This window comes from Peromyscus maniculatus, chromosome 8 (genome assembly GCF_049852395.1).
Source record: "Peromyscus maniculatus bairdii isolate BWxNUB_F1_BW_parent chromosome 8, HU_Pman_BW_mat_3.1, whole genome shotgun sequence".
Taxonomy (NCBI): Eukaryota; Metazoa; Chordata; class Mammalia; order Rodentia; family Cricetidae; genus Peromyscus; species Peromyscus maniculatus.
Genome location: NC_134859.1, coordinates 88434915 through 88455301, shown reverse-complemented (window position 1 = coordinate 88455301; position 20387 = coordinate 88434915). Strand labels below are relative to the sequence as shown.

The window sequence follows — 20387 nt, the reverse complement described above, 5'->3', positions numbered from 1 at the left end:
GCAAATCTATATACTAATACCAGTTCCCACTCACCCTAACACTGGCGGCGGCCTGAGGCGTGGACTCAACAAACAGTACCAGTTTCCAGAAGCAGCAGCCGTGACCACATCCACTGCAGTGTTGCTGCTGTAGCCCAGGCAAGACAACCACTACTGCCACCATATCCTGCCTTGATCCAGGGCAGGGAAGCAGGCAGTTCCTAAAGAAATACTGACCTAGGTTACATGGGCCCATAGCACTAGGGAGACTCGGAAAGCAGAGGAGAGTCAGGCGCTTTGCAGAGAAGCTACACAAAATACTGTAATTTTATTATCAATCACAGATATATCATTATTTATGATATTTTACAATTATCTTTTTTTTTCCCTGGGGTGGTGCTGAGGATAAAAACACGGTCTCAGACATGCCAGGCAAGCACTCCATCACTGAGCTGCATCCCACGCCCCGGAACACTACTGTGTTTCATAGGAAACTGCATGTATTTCCATTAAATGTCAATGACGCATCTTAAGTGACACGTCACTGAGATAAGTTAAAGTGTACTTCACAGGAACAAAATGCAAGTGGCAGTTTAGTTCACCCATCCTTGGTGAGTCTGGAGCATGTGCTCACTGCATGCTGAAAGACAAGGGAATCACTCTCACAGACGTGCAGGGCCTGGTCTGTATGGAGATCGGTAGTAATTCCTGGCCCTGCTGCTGGCCACACTGCAGGATCAAACCTTCCCCGTCAGCCATTCTTCAGATAAGTGGTGCCAGTGGGCCACAAGCCAAGAGGCTGTACCGCTCAGCACTGTGGGTACTGTGTGCTCTTGAGTGCAAGGATTTTTTTGAATGCTTTCACTTCCAAAGACTGTCAGCCCTGAGAGGTTCAGAGAGGAAAGTGACTTTCTAGAGATGGTACCTAACATCAGCTGTCATTCTTCGAGACCAGGACAGCACTGTCTGTGTGTGAGGATTACCTCAGCAGGGAGATTGCTGTTCTCATCTTAGACTCACATTAAAACTCCCTCAGAAAAAAGGGGAATCAGAATTCCTACCTGGAATTACAGTTCTGGCCCTCGGGCTCTCACAGATGCTTCTGATAAAGAAGACTGCTCCCAACTTAACTAGCAGGAGCCTAAAGTTCAGTGTCTTCCAGAACTCCCTCATACAGTGACTTGCTGCCACGAAGAGAATGGTGGGCACAACCTGAATTTTCTAAAAATCAGACATGCCACAGTGAGTAGGGCATTAGCTATGTGTGGTAACTCATTTTGTTAACAAGGTTCCTACCCAGTGGGACTGGTACACTGTGGTGGGCCAGGCATGGCTCTTTCTGCTTGCTTTTAACGTCCTCAGCCCTGGCTGTGTGCACGCTTTCCGCACACCACGCCACTGAGCGACACCTCTAGTCCTGACGCTGGGTTTAGATGATATTATTAAATTGACTTGTGTTTGGGCACCTGAGGCATGCACAGGCGCCACAGTTCGTGTGTGGAGGTAAGAGGACAATTTGTGAGAGGTCTGTTCTCTCCTTGTCCCAGGTGGGTCCCCAGGATCACTCAGATTGCCAGGGGTGATAGCAAGCCTCCTTACCTGGTGAACCATCTCTCAAGGCCCCTGACACTATTTCTGCTGAGAGTCTCTGGCACATCTTTTTAATATACTAAGAGAAAAACAGACTCTGCCTCCATCAGGCTGACCACCTGAAAAGCATTTGAGAAAATGTCTCTAACCCTTCCTTCCTCTAACTCCCGGCTTGTACTCTAGAACTCTAGGACATCTATCTCTTCAGAGCAAGGTGTGTGTGTGGGGGTGCTAAGGTCAGGCATTCTCATCAAAAGGCATCTTTGATGTTCTTGAGCTGGCGCACGGCCAAGTCTACAGGAAGACTGAACTTGAGGCTGCTGAGGCGGCTGAGCAAGTTGAGGGCGCTCTCGAAACCTGTGTGGGCCATGTAGCTCCAGGGCTGGTAATGGGGCTCGATGAGGGACCCTGACTTGCAGATGAGGTTTACCCAGGACACCAGGCGCTGCTCATTCAGCGCCATGCACACCAACGCCTTCAGCTCTGAGTCAGCACTGCGCTTGAAAGGGTCGTGCTCTGTCAGCACCAGGTGGATGGCCGTCAGAAGGCTTTGTTTGGGAGTCACAGCGGTGCCACCCATTACAGGAAGGGCGAAGGACTGCGAGAGCTTCCGGGCTGGGGATTCCACATACGCACGGCCATTCTTGGCATGATAGTACTTTACAAAGAGCTCCCAGGGGTGCATGGTCTCAGGGGCTGAGGAGAAGGCTGGCAGCAAACAAGCGATGGGGGCCATGACCAGGCTCATCCCAGAGGAGGAGGCGTACAGTCCATGCGCCAGCAGGTCCCTCACCGCCACCGTCAGCTCCTTCCGCACAGCCATGGTCAGCTCATCCTTGCCTCCTAGAGAGAGTTCCTGGAGGTTGGCCGAGGTGATGACATGGTCATGTGGCTGGTGTCTCAAGGCTAGCTGCTTCACTCTGTCTACTGACACTTCCAGCCTTTTCAGTAAGGGGGAGTAGTCTCTGTCGGCCTGGCCCCGCTGCCACAAGGTTTGAGGGATCTGGCCTGTGGCACAGCCCAACTGGCTAACAGCGAAGATCTGGAGCACAGCCAGCGCTCGACGCATCAGGTGTAGCCCCGTTTCCCGGACTCTCTTCACGTCTTCTGCCTTTGCTGCTTAGAAAGAGTGACCATTAGATAGAGGTCAAAATGACATAAAACATTCAACAGGTCACAAGCTGGAAGCACGTCTTGCCTCTAAGCCACAGTGCAAGTACCACATGAAGGCAAGGATGCAGCTGGCTGATGATTCTAACTGTAATTGAGGTACCGTGCAGACACCCACTTCTAGTATACAATTCAGGCTGCTGGTTTTTCACACAGGATCTTGCTATCATGGCAATCATCCCCTCTCAAGCCTCCCTATTGCTGGGATTTCAGGGAGGCACCATGTCTAGGCTGGCCTCAAACTCCATCTTCCTGCCTCAGTTTCTCAAGTGGTAAGATTACAGGTACATGCCACCATGCTCAGCTTCTTTTTTTTTGTTTGTTTTGTTTTTGTGAGAGAGGCTTTCTTTGTGTAGTTTTGGTGCCTGTCCTGGAACTCACTCTGTAGACCTGGCTGGCTTTGAACTCAGAGATCTACCGGGCTCTGCCTCCCGAGTGCTGGGATTAAAGGTGTGCGCCACCACTGCCTGGGAGGCTCAATTCATTTTGTTTTGTTTTCTGGTACTCGGGATTAAACCCAGGGCTCTAGGACTCCTTCACACTATACTAGCCATGTCTCCCAGATCTGGTGGTTTTTTAAAATTGTACATCATCATCACAATCCATATTAGAATGGTATCATGCCCCGAAGACACCTTGCACTATTATCATTTCCTCTCCCCCATTTCTTCCTAAGGCCCAAGCAGTAATTCATGAATCGTGTGTGGTGTGTGTGGTTCAATAAGGTCACAGGCCAACCAGAGGGAGTCAGTTCTCTCCTTCTCCCATGCAGCGCTGGGGATCCAACACAGGTCCCCAGGCTTGGCAGCAAGCACATCACCGCCTGAGACAATCTCACTGTCCTTTCTTTCAGCCACAGAGAATCTCCATACGTAGTCCAGACTGGCCTTGAACTTTCAATCCTCCTGCTTCCACCTCCCACTCTGCCTTTGTGGCCCTGCACTCGAGCTGTACTTACTTTTGCTGGCTCCTGGGGGCAGTGTGCTGCTGCCCGTTCTGGTGGAGCCGGTTCCTGTCTTCCCGCTGACCTTGCACTCACAGTGTCCACTTGTCTGCAAGGGGCTTCCCACTTCATCTATCATCAAAGGGCACAAAACCAAGACATTACTTATCCCCTTCACACAGAGTTTTAAAGGGAAAGGGAATGGTTAATAGTGCCTACTGTATGACCAGAGTTTTATAAATTATTGGGTTCCGATGGGTGAAAAGTGCCTGGTGCAGCATAGTTAGCTCAGTAAATATTTGCTTAGCAAATGAAGAATGAATCATCCCCAGTGAAGAGTGTAAGAGTGAAGAGGGAGGAATCTGCTCAAGGACATGAGGCCAGCGGTGCCCTTAAAGACAGGCTCTAGATAATGTTCTTGCCCAATCTACTGTGGCATACATAAGAGGTCTCATTATGTAGGGTAGCCTGGAACTCACTCTATGTGACAGGCTGGCCTATAACTCAGAGGTCTGCCAGGCCCGGCCTCTCCGCATTTGAGGACTAAAGGCACGGAACACCACATCCATTTCAAATCTCTCTCTCTTTTTCCCTTTTTTTGGTTTTTTGAAACAGGGTTTCTCTGTGTAGCTTTGTGCCTTTCCTGGAACTCACTTGGTAGCCCAGGCTGGCCTCGAACTCATGGAGATCCGCCTGGCTCTGCCTCCTGAGTGCTGGGATTAAAGGCGTGTGCCACAACTGCCCGGCCACTTCAAATCTCTTAAATTCTCTCTATATATATCTTTTTTTTTGTTTGTCTTTAAAAACAGGGTTTTTTTTTTTTTGTTTTTTTGTTTTTGGTTTTTCAAGACAGGGTTTCTCTGTGTAGCTTTGTGCCTTTTCCTGGAACTCACTTGGTAGTCCAGGCTGGCCTCGAACTCACAGAGATCCGCCTGGCTCTGCCTCCCGAGTGCTAAGATAAAGGTGTGCGGCCACCACGCCCGGCTCTCTTAAATTCTCTTAAATACAGCGAGAACTGGTCCCTTTAGATGAGTTCTCAGACCACAAAGAACTACCACACTGAATACGTTTCCTCTTCCCAGATGCTCCTCTGACCTTGGATGAAGCTGATGAACATCTCAAGATCTCGGATCTGGGTTTTCAGTTGTTCAACCAACTGTTCCTTCACTCGAGCTGGGTTGACAATCTGAGCCACTGCTGCATCCACACGCTGACGAAGCTCCTCGGTTGACAGGGAACTGATGTCCTCATTCAGATTCATGTCCAGTTTCTTTATTAACTCATCGATGATCACCTATCAAGAACACAGCGGTGAGTATACACTTTGCAGTTCTCAAGGAGGGTTGGGGAGGAGAATCTTAGAGAGGCTTCTATGCTCGAACACAATAAAACTACAGGGTCCTCTGACTTCAGGAGAAAATGATGTTGCTGCTGATTAAGATGAATGAGGACAGGGTCTAAGAGATGGCTCAGCAGATAAAAGCACTTGTTATACCAGCCTAGTGACCGCAGTTAGATCCTCAGAACTTGCACAGAGGTGGAGGGAGAGATGTGTGCTGTGGCATGTGTGCACCCACACTCATATAATAATTTGAAAAGAAAGATGAGGCGGGGCGTTGGTGGCCTATATAGCAAGTTAGAGGCCAGCCTAGGCTATATGAGAACTGTCTCAAAAAACAAACAAGCTGGGCAGTGGTGGCACACACCTTTAATCCCAGCACTCAGGAGGCAGAGGCAGGCAGATCTCTGTGAGTTCAAGGCCAGCCTGGTCTACAGAGTGAGTTCCATGACAGTCAGTCTACAAAGAGAAACCCTGTCTTGAAAAGCCAACAAATGAAAACAAACAAATGAACAAAACAAAACAAAAGTGTCATGAAATAATCCTTTTGCTACACTACAAAAATGTGTCTTTGCCAAGTTATCTTCTGACTGGTTTAATAAAAGAGCTGACTGGCCAGTAGCTAGGCAGGAGGTATAGGCAGGACAGTGAGACAGGATGCTGGGAGGAAGAAGGGTGGAGTCTCAAGAATCAGGGGGAGTTTTGAGCCAGACTCGGAAGAAGCAACATGGTAAGTTCACAGATGAGGTAAACAAGCCTCGGGGCAGCACATAGATGAATATAAATGGGTTAATTTACATTGTAAGAGCTGGCTGGAGAAAGGCCTAAGCTATCGGTCAAACATTTATAATTAATAATAAGTCTCTGAGTGGTTATTTGGGAAGTGGCTGCTAGGACACAGAGAAACTCTGCCCACACAAAAGGATACATAGTTCCTTTTGATCAGATATGGCGCCTCTCATGAACTGTGAACTTACCAGGCCAGTCAACTTTCATCCATTAGAACAGGATGAATGATCCAAAGTGGCTAAAGATCCAGTAGTCTCATATTTGGGCTGGAGAGATGGATCAGAGTACTGGCACTCTTCCAGAGGAGCAGGGTGGGGTTCCCAGCACCCACACTACAGCTCACAACCTCTGCAACTCCACTTTAGAGGGTCTGCCACCTTCTGGCTTCCACAGGCACTTCATGCACATGGTACAAAGTTGTATATGCAGGCAAAACACTCATATACATAAAATAAAGATAAATAAAGTCCCAAAGGCCTCATATTTACTTTCTCTAAAGGCTTCCAAGTGAATATATTTCTAATCCTTTTTTTTTTCTTCTTCTTTGAGACAGGGTTTCTTTGTGTAGCTTTGCGCCTTTCCTGGAACTCACTCTGTAGCCCAGGCTGGCTTCAAACTCACAGAGATCCACCTGCCTCTGCCTCCCAAGTGCTGGGATTAAAGGCATGTGCCATCACTGCCCGGCATTTCTAATCCTTTTTACTGATAAAAACAAATGATAAAGGAACTTTGGAAAGAAGGGAACAAGAAAGAGAGACTGGCTCCAGGTCCAGGAATTATCAACTTTCCCTTTGCTCTGGACCCAGGGTTCTTGGTAAGGCCATGGGAGAAGTGCTCTGTGGGGAGCCTATGTTGGAATACCGCCAGCAGGGATATATTAACCATAAGAAACGCTGGAGTCGTCTCTGAGGTCTGCTCACCCGCTGTCTTTCCAAGACCACGGACTGCGGCAGGGAGTCATAACTGCCCTCCTGATAGGCGAAGGTTTCCAGGTCATCAAGCTGGGTCTTGAGCTGCAGAATCAGTTCTTTCTGCTTCTCCCTCTGGGTTTCCAGACGCTCTCGTTTTTCCTGTTCACTCTAGGGAGGGAAAAACACTTGGGTCTATTTCATAGAAAAGAGAAGCCAAAGGGACTTCAAGAGCTCAGGCCAATCATGACCAGGAAAATATATAACACTTCCAAATGACTCAATGAGACCATTGACAAGGAAGGTTCAGCAGGAAGAATATACTTTACCAGGGCAATGGGCAGCCCCGGCTGTCCTGGAACTCACTCTGTAGACCAGGCTCAGAGACCCATCTGCCTCTGCTTCTTGAGTGCTGGGATTAAAGGCGTGAGCCATTATAGCCCTACACGTGTGTTTTCTTTAAGAAGCGATCATTTCTTCATTGGAAACAGGGTATTAACACAGTGAAGCCTTTTGTTAATAGACTTGTTTTTCAAAGGTCTAGTCAGGAGGTAAGATGGCCTCCTGGAGTTAAAGGTGTCATCTTCATGGCCAGTCAACACAGCCTCACTACTCTGTGCAAACAAATTTTGCAACAGTCTGGTGGAATGAACCTGGTATGGTAGCTTGTGAAGACTCAAGGATCAGAAGTTCAAGTCCAGCATGAGCTAGATAGCTAGTTTGAGGCTAGGCTGTGCTACATGAGACCCCATCTCACAAAGCAAGGCCTGAGGGTCTGAGTATAGAGAAAGGCTTTATATATATAGAAATCAACCAGTTTTCTGAAGTTTCAAAGCTACTTAGAAAGGTTATAGCTATTTCTGTAAAAGAGGAAACAATGGAATATAAGTACCTAAGGCACAGAAACATATAGCAGCCAAGTCACAGGGGTGGGAAGGTAACAGTGTGGTGTGTGTGTGTGCATATTTGTGAGGTAGCTTTCTCTAAGGGCAACCCCCTTTTCATGGCAGTTACCATGTAGCTTCTGCCTTTAAGTTATTAAGAGTCCTTTACAGTGATCAAGTCTTGACAACATATTCTTAGATACTGGGTCTTCATCATTTCTGAGTACAAGTCCTGAACAAAACAAAAAGCAAGCCAGACACGACCGTGTACACCTGCACTCCTCAGCAAGTTTCAGGCCAGTCTGGACTACAGATACAGACTCTATCTTAACAACCACCACTGAAAAAACAGCCAAACAAACAAATGAAAACCAACCAAACAAGCCTTACTTACCAAGCCCTCAAGAAGCAAGGTATGAGAGAGAGGAGATGAAAACAAAGAATTAACTTTCATTCAGCTTCTTCAAAAGCAATTCCCTTTCTTTAGCTTTGTGGAACATGAAAGCAAGCCTCAGGATCCTCTTCCGACCCTTCCTGAGTCTTACTGCTCTCTCTCAGAGCATGTCCTTTTTCTCGGCTTAGTAACGAGGTCTCCACTGAAAGCTTTCTCTGATTTTCTCCAGGCAGAACAAGTCATTTCTTCCTTTGTACTGTGTACACTTACTCATTACAGGATTTGTTTAGGACCTGTTTCTACTAATCTATGACCTCCTCAAGGGCAAAGGCCTTGACTTCCAACCCCAATACACCTAGAACTGTGCCCAGTATGAGGTGAATTCTCAGGAAGTATTTCTTTTCTTCCTTAAAAAATATTTTTAAAATGTTATGTTTATGGATGTTTGGCCCACATGTATGTCTGTGTACCACGTGAGTGCCTGGTGTCCATGGAGGCCAGAAGAGTGAGTCTAATCCTTCCTTTGGAACAGGACTGAACAACTTTATAGAAAGTTGTGATCTGCCATGTTGATGGTGGGAATCAAACCTGGGTTCTCTGCAAGAGCAGCCAGTGCTTTTTTTGTTTGTTTGTTTTGTTTTGTTTTGTTTTTCGAGACAGGGTTTCTCTATGTAGCTTTGCTTCTTTCCTGGATCTCGCTCTGTAGACCAGGCTGGCCTTGAACTCACAAGATCCACTGCCTCTGCCTCAGTGCTGGGATTAAAGGCGTCCACCACCACCACCACCACCACCACCACCACCACCACCACCACCACCACCACCACCGCCACCACCGCCCGGCTGCAGCCAGTGCTTTTCACCACTGAGCTATCTCTCCAGCCCTCAGTACATATTTCTTACATGTTTTTGGACTAAATTAGGTACAAAATAACAAATTCCAAATAATGACCTCTGGCTGGAGGACGTTATCTAATCAGCTAAAAGAGAAAGAAATGGAGAAATAGTCCAGCTTTGTCATCCCTTTGTGAAGCCAAGGAAGAAAGAAACCAGCGATAAATGCTGGTCTGTTTCCATGACTACATCTGCCAAAGTCTGTCACTTGCTGTCATAGTTACAGCATATTTGCTGGAGTTGAGCAAACAAATTTAACAGAGAGAACAGTAAGTTCTGGGGCAAGGCAGGAAACAGTAGATTTAATTTCCAGTACAATTTGAGATAAAGTTTAAAGTAATTTGGTTTTGGTTTGTTTTTTTTTCCGAGACAGGGTTTCTCTGTGTAGCTTTGTGCCTTTCCTGGAACTCCCTTTGGAGACCAGGCTGGCCTCAAACTCACAGAGATCCGCCTGCCTCTGCCTCCCGAGTGCTGGGATTAAAGATGTGCATCACCACCGCCCAGCAGTTTAAAGTAATTTGGAAAGGCTTGGGATATAACTAAGTTGGTAGAGCACATGCCTAGTGCATACTAGATGCTGGGTTCAGAACCAAGCACTGGATAACTGGGTATGGTCCCCATGCCTGTGATCTCAGTATTCAGAAGGTGGAGGCAGGAGGATCAAAAATTCAAGGTTAGGGACACTGAGCCTGATGGCCTGTGTTTGATATCTAGAACTCACATTCTCAGGAGAGAACTGCCCCCAGAAAGTTGTCCTCAGACTTGCATACACAGGCTGTGATACCAGCAGTGCTCCTACACACACACACACACACACACACACACACACACACTCACCACTCACCACTTTTTAAAAATACTTAATACTTCAAGATTATTCTATAGTAAGTTCAAAGGCAGCCTTACCTAGAGAACTTGCCTTTAAAAAAAAAAAATTTCAGGCCAGTGGTGGCGCATGCTTTAATCCCAGCACTTGAGAGGTAGAGTCAGACATATCTCTCTGGGTTCAAGGCCAGCCTGGTCTATAGAGCAATTTCCAGAACATTAAGGGCTACACAGAGAAACCCTATTTCAAAAAACAACAAAATCGATAATAATAATTTCAAGAGCTGTGAACATAGCTCAATTGATGACAGAGCATTTGCCTACAACATGCAAGTCCCTGGGTTCCACCCCCAAGACCCTTTTGATCCCCCCCAATAGAAAAAGTCCATCACTCAACTCGAAGCTGTCCTCCACTCAGACACTACCTGTTCATACACCAACGTATCCACTGAGCACAACTTTGTATGGCATCACACTGAAAATTTTTCTGAAAGTGACAGTGAACAATAAAAAGTACCTACCATGGCTGCATATGGCCTTTCATGTCATTCGCCACTGAACTGGGCCTGGCTACCAATAATTCTATTTATTCTAACTTTTTAAGTCTGGCCACTTACAGTTGACTGCTCCTTGTGCAAGGGGACATGGGTATGAGGAGGGAGGAACTGGAAACAGTTCAGATTAACAAAAGTCAGTATCTGCTACCGATCGGTTCTCCTGGCTAAAGACATTTTGAGCAAGAAGAAAGCCTTGTGTGGACTGTAATCTGCAGAATATGAAGGAGAAAGGCAGCGTGTCTCAATGCTTCCAGAGATGTCCAAGTTCATAAGGAACCTTCCCTTGCTGTGGTTTACAGAATTTCATTGCTTCTTCAGTGTCCTGAGGAACGCACCTGTCAGCCAGGTCCCCGTTCAGAGAACCCCGTTAATTACGCAGGATGGCAGGGCAGGCTGAAGACACTGCTAGGACTTCCTTATCATCAGGAGGTGTGTTTCTTTCCACTACCAAGAGAAGGTGTCTGTTTACTAAACCTCTCAGTGACATAAAACAGCATAGAGATTACAGCACATGTATATGCCAAAAAAGCACGGGGAGGGGGGACCTTTCACTTCCCACTTCTCCTGTTCCTCATGCTCACCTATCAGCAAGTGCTCAGGTGTATCTCATGGTAGAGCGTGTGACACACATACACATTCGGGGTAAGTAAGCACCTTCAGGCGTGGGCACGGTAGACGGAGGCAGCACCGCTTCCATTTACCTTTTCAATGTTCACTTTATGTCTTTCTGCATCTTCCTGTCTTCAGTGTCCGTATCTGGCATTCACGTTAACTACCATACGTCCAACTTGCTCGCTCCGCGTCTGTCATCACCCAGTACACACTCCCTGCCCGCCCCGTCCTCATGCCCAGCCGGACCCAGCCCCTGACACTCACCTGGTCCTCGCCCCGCACTCGGGGCCGGCCCTCCGGAAGCCCATCGCCGCCTTCGCCGCCGCCGCCGCAGGGGTCTCCCAGCCCCTCGTAACCCAGGACGTGAGGACAGCCGCGGAAGGCGAAGTCTTCCAGCTCGCGCAGGAGCCGCTGCTGCTCCGCCGGCGCCCCGCGCACTACCTGGCGCAGGCGGAACTGCACCTGCGCGAAGTGCGAGGACAGCGCGAGCAGCGCCGAGTCCAGCTGCCGCCGCTCGGCTTGCAGTCGCCGCAGCGTGCGGACGGTGGCGTCCGGAGGGGAGCCCGGGGCCGCTCCCGGCTCCTCGGCTGCCGCCGCCGCCGCCTCCTCCGAGAACGCCGCCGCCCCAGGCCCGGCCTCGGCCACCGCCCCCACGGGGGCCCAGCGCACTGCCTCGCATGGTGGCAACGACTCCTCCTCCTCCTCCTCGTCCTCTTCTTCGTCCTTCGCCTTTGGCCCCAAGGCCGTCACCGCAGTTGCCTGCTCCGTAGCCACCTCCACGGCCGCCATCTTCCCGGAAGCGCCGCCGCACGTCAGTCGCGCCCCCTTGCTGCCATGACAACGGGCGCTGGCCGGGAAGCCTGGAGGGGCGGTGGGCGGGGCCTGCACGCCTCCAGTCTCCCGAGGCCGACTTGAGTGCTTTGTGAATTAGACTCTACGCTAATACTTAGGGTTGGAGGGACAAAAGAACGAGGCCGAGGATAAGTAGTTTCCTGCTTAGAGGGTCTAGGGTAGCCCTTTGCCTGGCCATAGAGGGTGAATGTATTCCTGATCCGTGTAATTCTGGAGACCCCGAGAGGTAAAGAGATGCAGTAAACTCTCCCAGAGTCCCCCCCGGAGTTCAGATCACTTTTGCTGTCTTGCCACCTTTTCCCTTCCTCTCAACCCTCACCCCTACCAAATAAGGAGAGGCAGCTGCTAGGCGCGCCCCTAGGATCTAAAGATAGAGGCCCTTGCCTGGGACTCCAAAAGGCACCGGGCAGCTGGAGCCACCATGGAACGGTGAGTGTCAGGCCGCCATCGCACACTGCCTACCCCCTTGCCCCTCTCCCTGCAGATCCCCTGCCCCACATCTTCTGGAAGCTGCTGATTCTGCCCAGATCCGTCGGAGCCCGGGACTCCCAGGCCCCTGTGACTGTGGGTGAGAGGAGTGGTGTGAACTGAATGCACCTCCTAACTCCTTACTTCCCCTGTCTTTCCGGGTTCGTTCTCACCACTTCCACCTGCTCCAACCACTCCCCTCCACCGGGTTCTGTGGCACCACATTGTCTCCTCCCTCCGCCTCTCCTTCTTGCCTTCAGTCTTGCCCACTCCTACCAAGCCCCACCTCCACCCCCTTCAGGCAGCACGCCCGGACCCTGTGGTACGACAGACCCAAGTATGTTTACATGGAGTTTTGTGTCGAGGACAGCACCGACGTGAGTGTACTCCTTGAAGATGACCGCATTGTGTTCAGGTAGTGGCCTCCCCCCTTGGAAGGGCCTGGTGTCCCCGGAACTGTCCCCTCACTCTTCCCGTGTCTCAGCTTTGCTGTCTCTTCAGCTGCAGGAACGGCGACGGAGTGGAGCTGTACAACGAGATTGAGTTCTATGCCAAGGTGAACTCCAAGGTGAGGGCAGGGTAAGGATCTGGACAGAAAGGCTGGCCAAGCCGGGAAACTGGAGGTTTATCCTAAAGCTCGGTCTCTAAGACAGGCTGTCTTTCTGTCAGGACTCCCAGGATAAGCGCTCTGGTCGCTCTATTACTTGCTTTGTGAGGAAATGGAAGGAGAAGGTGGCTTGGCCACGGCTCACCAAGGAGGATATCAAGGTGAGTGAGTGGGGAGGAGTCTGCTGCTTCTGTGCACTCTATCTGTGTGCTCTCTCTGAGTACCCAGGCACCAGAGTTACATCTGGATTTGGGTTTGCCTTCCTTCAAGTCAGTATTCAGTGAGTTACCTGGGTCCTGCATATTTGATCTCCCAAATATTCTGAGATTTATGTATTTCCTCCCAGTCTAGACTGCATCCATCAGGGGTCAGGGGTCATTGGGGGAAGTGGGTTTTTTTGTTTTGTTTTGTTTTGTTTTTTGGTCTCTTTGTGTTTGTTTTTGAGACAGGCTCTTTCTATGTAGCTCAGGCTGGCCTTGAACTTGCCATCCTCTGTCTCAGCATTCTGAATGTTGACTTTACAGGTATGGGCTTCTGTGCCTGACTTCGTTGGTAGTTTGCTGCATATTTTCTGTCCCATCTCTTATCCCCCCCTTCTCTTGTTCCCAGTGTGGTCTGTTAAACAGAAGTTGACTTTGTCACTCTCACACTTGAGACTCCCAAAAGAACTTCTGTTCTAAAAGCTGAAAGTTGGCCACCTGCTGGCTGAATCTGGCTTTTACATTTATTTCAGTAGTTTCTTCACAGTTAAAAAAATTATTTTGAGCCTGTCAGTGATAATGCGCACCTTTAATCCCCAGCACTTGGGAGGCAGAGGCAGGTGGATCTCTGTGAGTTCAAGGCCAGCCTGGGCTACAGAGTGAGTTCCAGGACAGGCTCCAAAACTACACAGAGAAACCCGGTCTCAAAAAGCAACAACAAAAATATTTGAGGGTCTGGATAGGTAGCTTAGTGGTTAAAAGCATTGGTTGCTCTTGCAGAGAACCTGAGTTCAATGTGTAGCTCCAACACGGTGGCTCACAACCATCTGTTACTCCATTTCCAGGGGAGCCAACACCTCCTTCTGACTTCCATGGGCATGTAATATACATACACACATGCAGACAAAACATTCATACACATAAAATAAAACAAATAAATCTTAAAAAATATTTTGATTGGCTATTGACATTCACAATTTTTTATCTTTTTGCTGATATTAAAAAAGATGTAGATCATGGGGGCCAGTGAGATGGTTCAGCAGATATAGGTGCTTGCTACCAAGCCTGATGACTTGATGATCTGAATTTGAAGCCCAGTTCCCACATGGCAGAAGGAGAGAACCAACCCCTAAAAGTGTGACATTCATTCATGTGTAGTGACATGCCCCCTTCCCATAAATAAATACATAAATGTGATTTTTTTTAAGAATTTGTTTATTTTGTGTGTATGGGTGTTCTGCCTGCATGTACTGTAGCCTGTTTGGATCTCCTGAAACTAGATGTGACCCACCACATGGGGGCTGGGAATTGAACCCTGGTCCTCTGAAAGAGTAGACAATGCTCTTAACCACAGAACCATCTCTCCAGTCCCCGTAAATGTGATTTTAACACTTTGTTTTTTTTTTTTTTTCGAGACAGAGTTTCTCTGTGTTGCTTTGCGCCTTTCCTGGAACTCAGTCTGTAGCCCAGGCTGACCTGGAACTCACAAGAGTGCCTGCCCCTGCCTCCCAGTGCTGGGATTAAAGGCGTGCGCCACCACCGCCCGGCGTGATTTTAATATTTTTTATTATAAATTATGGGACTGGAGAGATGGCTCAGTTTTTAAGTTACTCCTCCAGAGGACCCAGGGTTCAATTTCCAGCTCATGGTAGCTCAAAATAGAATTGCTTGTACCTCCAGTTCCAGAAGTTTCAATGCCCTCTTCTGGCCTCCATGGGCACCAGGCAGGAACTCAGCGCACAGACATAGGGGCAGACAAAATATAGCCAGGTGTGGTGGCACAAACCTTTAATCCCTACATGAGGAAGAGGTGGAGGCAGGTGGATCTCTGTGAGTTCAAGGTCATCCTGGTTTACAAAGCAGTTCTAGGCCTAGAACACAAACCAACATATACAAAAACAAAAAAAAAATCCTGTTGTAGAATATTAAAGATGTGTTACATTTGTTTATACTGTGGAATATTTGTTTAATGATGCAAAGATGTGTTGCCTTCTTTTATGTTATATTTGTTTAACTCTGTGAAGCTGTGTTACTTTGCCTGCCTAAAACTGTGGTCTAATAAAGAGCTGAACAGCCAATAGCAAGGCAGGAAAAAGAATAGGTGGGACTGGCACACAGAATAAATAGAAGGAGAAGAACATGAAGAGGAGGATGCCAAGGGCGAGCCACACAGCCAGACGTGGAATAAGAAGGAATGAAAAGATATACAGAAATAGAGAAAGGTAAAAGCCCAGAGGCAAAAGGTAGATGGGATAATTTTTTTTAAAGATTTATTTATTTATTTTGTATACAGCATGTATGACTACAGGTCAGAAGAGGGCACCAGATCTCATTACAGATGGTTGTGAGCCACCATGTGGTTGCTGGGAATTGAACTCAGGACCTCTGGAAGAGCAGTCGGTGCTCTTAACCTCTGAGCCATCTCTCCAGCCCTAGATGGGATAATTTTTTTTTAAAGATTTACTTATTTATTATGTATACAGAGGAGGGCGCCAGATCTCATTACAGATAGATGGTTGTGAGCCACCACGTGGTTGCTGGGAATTGAACTCAGGACCTCTGGAAGAGCAGTCGGTGCTCTTAACCTTTGAGCCATCTCTCCAGCCCATAGATGGGATAATTTAAGTTAAGAAAAGCTGGCTAAAAGCCAGGCAGTGGTGGCGCATGCCTTTAATTCCAGCACTTGGGAGGTAGAGGCAGGTGGATCTCTGTGAGTTCAAGGCCAGCCTGGTCTACAAGGTGAGTTCCCGGAAAGGCGCAAAGCTATGCTCAAGTCAGGCATTCAAAAGTAAGAATAAGTCTCTGTGTATTTATTTAGGAGCTGGGTGGTGGGCCCCCAAAGGTCAAAGAGGAAAAAAAACCCCTACACCTCCCCAAGAAAAAAAATCTTTAAATGAGTATGTATGAATATTAAATTTTCTTTTGAGACAGGGTCCCACGTAGCTTAGACTAAACTTTATCTTGCTATATACCCAAGGATGACCTTGAACCCCTGGTTCTCTAGGCGTCACCTGAAAAATGCTGGCATGATAGGTTGTAGCATTACACCTGGCTTTAAATGTGGGCACTTTGGCATATGGTTCTCACCATTTATAGTCAGATTTTTTCTTTGGGCCGTCAGCTCACAAATAATGACACAGAGACTTTTTATTAATTATGAAAGCTCGGCCTTAGCTTGGGCTTGTCCCACTAGCTCTTATAACTTATATTACCCATTTATTTTAATCTGTCTTCTGGCTCGTTACCTCATCTGTCTGTACTGCCCATGCTGCTTCCTCTGCAGCTGGTTGGCGACTCAGCTTTCTTCTTCCCAGAGTTCTCTCTCTGCCTGGAAGGAAGTCCCACCCATACCTCCTGCCTAGCTATTGGCCATTCAGCTTTTTAGTACACCAGTCACAGCAATACATTTTCACACAGTGTACAAATGTCCCACAACAAAGGGGTGCCTCTGACTCTGGGGAATGCAGCTTGTCTGTCTTTCGTGGTTGCATCCTAGGATGCTTTGAGTTCCCTGTCCATCAGCCCTTGAAGGATAGAACTCTGTGCTTTTTCAGACCTTGCTGTTCTTGGCATTATGTTTGGCACTGAGTAGATTCAGGTGAACATTTGTCGATGCAGCTTGGAGGGTGGGTTGGCCAATGGGGTGCATGTGGGACCACTAGCACGCTGACCTTTCCCTCTGAGGCCTCCGACTGTGCACACGCCCCCACTCTTCCCATGTTCCCTTGCTTCTGTCCTTCCCGCCTGTAACATCCATGCTTCCTCCTGCAGCCGGTGTGGCTCTCTGTGGACTTTGACAACTGGAGAGACTGGGAAGGAGATGACGAGGTGGAACTGGCTCAGGTGGAGCATTATGCGGAGGTATGAGACACAGCACCCTGCTGCCCATCCCCGTCGTTCACATTCGGCCAGGCACGGGTATTGAACTCCCCAAGCAGGCCGCTCACTGGTACTGATATGCAGTATATTTTATTCATTGTTTATTTAGCAGAAATGAGAGAAATTAGTATTAGTGAAATTTAAAAGAGAAGAATTTATCATTTTATTTGTTTATATTTGAGACAAGGTCTTAACTTTGTAGCTCTGGGTGGTTTGGAATTTGCTATATAGACCAGGCTGGCTTGAAATTCACAGATATCCACTTGCCTCTGCCTCCCTAGTACTGGGATTAAAGGTGTGTTCCACTATGCCCAATGTTATTTTTATTTTTGTGTTTGCATGTGTGTTGGATCCCTTGGAGCTGGAGTTACAGGAGGTTGTGAATTGTCTGACATGGGTGTTGGGAACAAAATTTGAATCCTCTGAAAGAGAAGCAGGTACTCTTAGCTGCTGAGCCATCTTTAAAAAAAAAAAAAGACTTAATACATTTTACTTATTTATTTGTGAGGGCCAGATGCACACATGTCACAGAAGCCATGCGGAGATCAGAATACAACTTGTGGGGGGAGTCTGTATTCTATTTCTTTTTTTTTTTTTTTTTTTTTTTTTTGTATTCTATTTCTAACATGTAGGTCCCAGGGATTGAACTCATGAAGGAAGCTTGGCATCAGGTGCCTATTCAAACTGAGCCATCTTGCCAGCCCATATTAGAAGACTTTCACACAGCTTAAGTTACTGTTTGCAGAGTAGTGCCTATGTTCTGTAAAAAAACGTTTTCGGTTGTGAGCCTCGCCTTTCAGAGCTGAGCCATCTCTCCAGCCCCAATTCTGTTAAAATGTAACAAAAGCTCTTCCCACCACTCTATCTTTTGTTTTTGTTTTTTTTTTTTTTTTTTGAGACAGGGTTTCTGTATGTAACAGTCTTGGCTGTCCTGAAACTCGCTCTGTAGACCAGGCTGGCCTTGAACTCACAGAGATGCGCCTGTGTCTGCCTCCCTAGTGCTGGCATTAAAGGTATTAGATACCACCACCCAGCAGGGTCTCCTAATGTAGCTGAAGCTGATCATGAACTTTTGATCCTCCTGCCTCAGCCTGTGAGTGCTAGGATTATAGGCCTGTGATTCTACACCCACTTTAAACTAGATTTATTTATTTGTTTGTTTGTTTATTTATTTATTTATGTTGTTTTGTTTTTTCAAGACAGGGTTTCTCTGTGTTGTTTTGGTGCCTGTCCTGGATCTTGCTCTGTAGACCAGGCTGGTCTCGAACTCACAGAGATATGCTTGGCTCTGCCTCCCCAGGGCTAGGATCAAGGTTGTGCGCCACCACTGCCCTTGGCCCAACTAGATTTTTTTAAAGTTATTTTTATCTTGGTTTGTTTGGTGTTTTGATTTTTAATTTATCATGTGTATGTATGTGTGTTTGAGTGAGTTTATGTGTCCCATGGGAATACAGGTGCCCCAAGATATCAGAGAACAGTAACTGTCTGCTGTGGGTGCTGGGAACTGAACTTGGTTTCACTGCAAGAGCAGTAAGTGCTCTTGACCTCTGAGCCATCTCTCCAGTCTCTCTAAATTAACTTTTAAGAAAGGGAATCATCTAAAAAAAAAAAAAGAAAAGAAAAAGAAAAAAGAAGAAGAGGAGAATATCAATTGACTTCTCTCCAATCAATGGCTGGGTCAGGGACCATTCTCCTGTCTCTCCTCACATTCAGACTTCTCTTCCCTCACCCCTCATCTCTTGTGACTGTTTCTATCTTCCCATTAGCTTTTGAACAAGGTCAGCACTAAGAGACCTCCCCCTGCCATGGATGATCTGGATGTAAGTAACACCTTCCCTAGATCTTTCAGTTTCCTTTTAGCCTTTAAAAATAACACATTGGAGCTGGAGCTGGGTACAGCTCAGTGGAAGAGTGTTTTTCCCACCATGCATGAGGCCCACCCTCCTTAAAGGCATAGAAGACAAAACATAAACATGTAAGAATGTGTATTCCAGTCTCCAGCACACAGTAGTTAACCGAGTGGGGGTGGGGGGCTGGAGGGTTGGAGGATAGGGGGGTTGTGGGGTTTGAGCAGCATCATTGATGGTCACCATAGAAACAACAGGTGTTTTCTCCTCTCTTTTCAGGATGATTCTGACAGTGCAGACGTAACAACTGATTAGCCTTCTGTGACAGCAGAGCTGGGGAAGAGGCTGTCCGTGCTGAAAGCATCATGGGCCATCACCAACTATTTTGTTATGCATCAAAATCCACTGAGACCTCTGAACTTTTCCAGAAGCCCTTTTCTTTTTCTTTTTTCTTTTCTTTTCTTTCTTTTTTTTTTTAAGATTTATTTATTTATTATGTATACAGTGTTCTGTCTGCATATACACCTGCATGTCAGAAGAGGGCACCAGATCTCATTACAGATGGTTGTGAGCCACCATGTGGTTGCTGGGAATTGAACTCATGACCTCTGGAAGAACAGCCAGTGCTCTTAACCTCTGAGCCATCTCTCCAGCCCCTCTTTTTTCTTTTTGTTTTTCAAGACAGGATCTCACTATGTAGCCCCCGGATGTCCTGGAACTCACTCTGTAGACCAGCCTGGCCTCAAACTCACAGAGATCCTCCTTGCTTCTGTCTCCCAAGTGCTGGGATTAAAGACCTGTGCCACCATGGCCTGGCTCAGAAGCTCTTTCTTAAGGGTCCCTCTTCAGCCTAGATCTTCCTCTTAGTCTCACCAGTGTGGTCCTTCATCAGCTAGGAGGGATGGAGGGGCTGGCTGCTGGGGCTTCTGACTTCCCTCTGATTTGACTTAGAATCTGTGTTTGGGATGCTGTTTTTTTTTTTTTTTACATGTTTATATGTGGTAAAGCAAAGGCCAAAGAAGAAAGAGATTACAATAAATCCTAGGAGGGATGCTGTCTCCTTCCTTCTTATGCGTTCCCTCCCTGTGGAAAGCTTCTTTCTCCAGAGATTCTGGCCCCCTTTGCAGTGGGAAGCTATTGCTGGACAGGCTTGTATTCAAGCCAGGGGATTTCATCTCACTCAGATAGACCCTTAACTTCCTGTATATCTCCGTGGTTAAGAGTGTGTAGTGTATTTTTCAGAGGACAGGAGTTTGATTCTCAGCACCCATATCAGGTGGGGCACAGCGACCTGTAATTTGGTACACATACACATAAATAAAAATAAAATAACTTTAAAATCCAAATTATCATAAATCATAGGTTCCTGAGGTTTGTGGGTTAAACTTCTTCCCTATAGTTAAAAAGTTACATGATGAAATACTATGGATGTTTGTTTGTTTATTTATTTATTTGATGTGCATTGGTGTTTTGCCATGGGTGTCGGGTCTCCTGGAACTGGAATTACAGACAGTTGTGAGCTGTCATGTGGGTGCTGGGAATTGAACCGGGTCGTCTGAAAGAGCAGTCAATGCTCTTAACCACTGAGCCATCCCTCCAGCCCCTGGATGTTGGTTTTAAATAAAATATTAACATATAATGCCTTGTCTATTT

At 47.2% G+C, this 20387-nt stretch overlaps 2 protein-coding genes across 7 annotated transcripts; one reads left to right on the top strand and one right to left on the bottom strand.

The window, feature by feature from the left end:
• Positions 1 to 288: 288 nt before the first annotated feature.
• On the bottom strand, positions 289 to 11726 carry LOC121826743 (RUN domain-containing protein 1). Of its 2 annotated transcripts, none has more exons than XM_076577683.1 (5): positions 11146 to 11726; positions 6731 to 6889; positions 4778 to 4976; positions 3698 to 3814; positions 289 to 2688 (listed from the first exon to the last, which is right to left on the bottom strand). In XM_076577683.1, the coding sequence occupies exons 1-5, from the start codon at positions 11668 to 11670 to the stop codon at positions 1820 to 1822; spliced, it is 1869 nt and encodes a 622-aa protein (XP_076433798.1). In that variant the 5' UTR covers positions 11671 to 11726; the 3' UTR covers positions 289 to 1819. The 2 variants fall into 2 exon arrangements, with proteins under 2 accessions (XP_076433798.1, XP_076433797.1); XM_076577682.1 differs by having other exon boundaries at positions 289 to 2685; positions 11146 to 11723.
• Positions 11727 to 11743: 17 nt separating this feature from the next.
• Positions 11744 to 20382, top strand: Ptges3l (prostaglandin E synthase 3 like). 5 transcript variants are annotated; one of them, XM_015986461.3, is made up of 8 exons: positions 11744 to 11959; positions 12218 to 12301; positions 12503 to 12616; positions 12703 to 12769; positions 12871 to 12969; positions 16780 to 16869; positions 18654 to 18707; positions 19014 to 20382. In XM_015986461.3, the coding sequence occupies exons 3-8, from the start codon at positions 12549 to 12551 to the stop codon at positions 19047 to 19049; spliced, it is 414 nt and encodes a 137-aa protein (XP_015841947.1). In that variant the 5' UTR covers positions 11744 to 11959; positions 12218 to 12301; positions 12503 to 12548; the 3' UTR covers positions 19050 to 20382. The 5 variants fall into 5 exon arrangements, with proteins under 5 accessions (XP_015841947.1, XP_042138783.1, XP_076433816.1 ...); XM_042282849.2 differs by having other exon boundaries at positions 11825 to 11959; positions 12218 to 12297; XM_076577701.1 differs by having other exon boundaries at positions 11825 to 11959; positions 12218 to 12362.
• The last annotated feature ends 5 nt before the right edge of the window (positions 20383 to 20387 follow it).

What these genes read in the sequence shown, in the direction of transcription:
- LOC121826743 (XM_076577683.1), bottom strand. Translation starts at nt 11,670, where the DNA reads ATGGCGGCCGTGGAGGTGGCTACGGAGCAGGCAACTGCGGTGACGGCC. An exon ending in GAGTGCGGGGCGAGGACCAG is followed by an intron (nt 6,890 to 11,145) that starts GTGAGTGTCAGG and finishes TTCCCTCCCTAG; the next exon opens with AGTGAACAGGAAAAACGAGA. An exon ending in GCCCCCAGGAGCCAGCAAAA is followed by an intron (nt 2,689 to 3,697) that starts GTAAGTACAGCT and finishes ACTCTTTCTAAG; the next exon opens with CAGCAAAGGCAGAAGACGTG.
- Ptges3l (XM_076577701.1), top strand. Translation starts at nt 12,325, where the DNA reads ATGCACCTCCTAACTCCTTACTTCCCCTGTCTTTCCGG. An exon ending in GATGACCGCATTGTGTTCAG is followed by an intron (nt 12,617 to 12,702) that starts GTAGTGGCCTCC and finishes CTGTCTCTTCAG; the next exon opens with CTGCAGGAACGGCGACGGAG. An exon ending in TCACCAAGGAGGATATCAAG is followed by an intron (nt 12,970 to 16,779) that starts GTGAGTGAGTGG and finishes TTCCTCCTGCAG; the next exon opens with CCGGTGTGGCTCTCTGTGGA.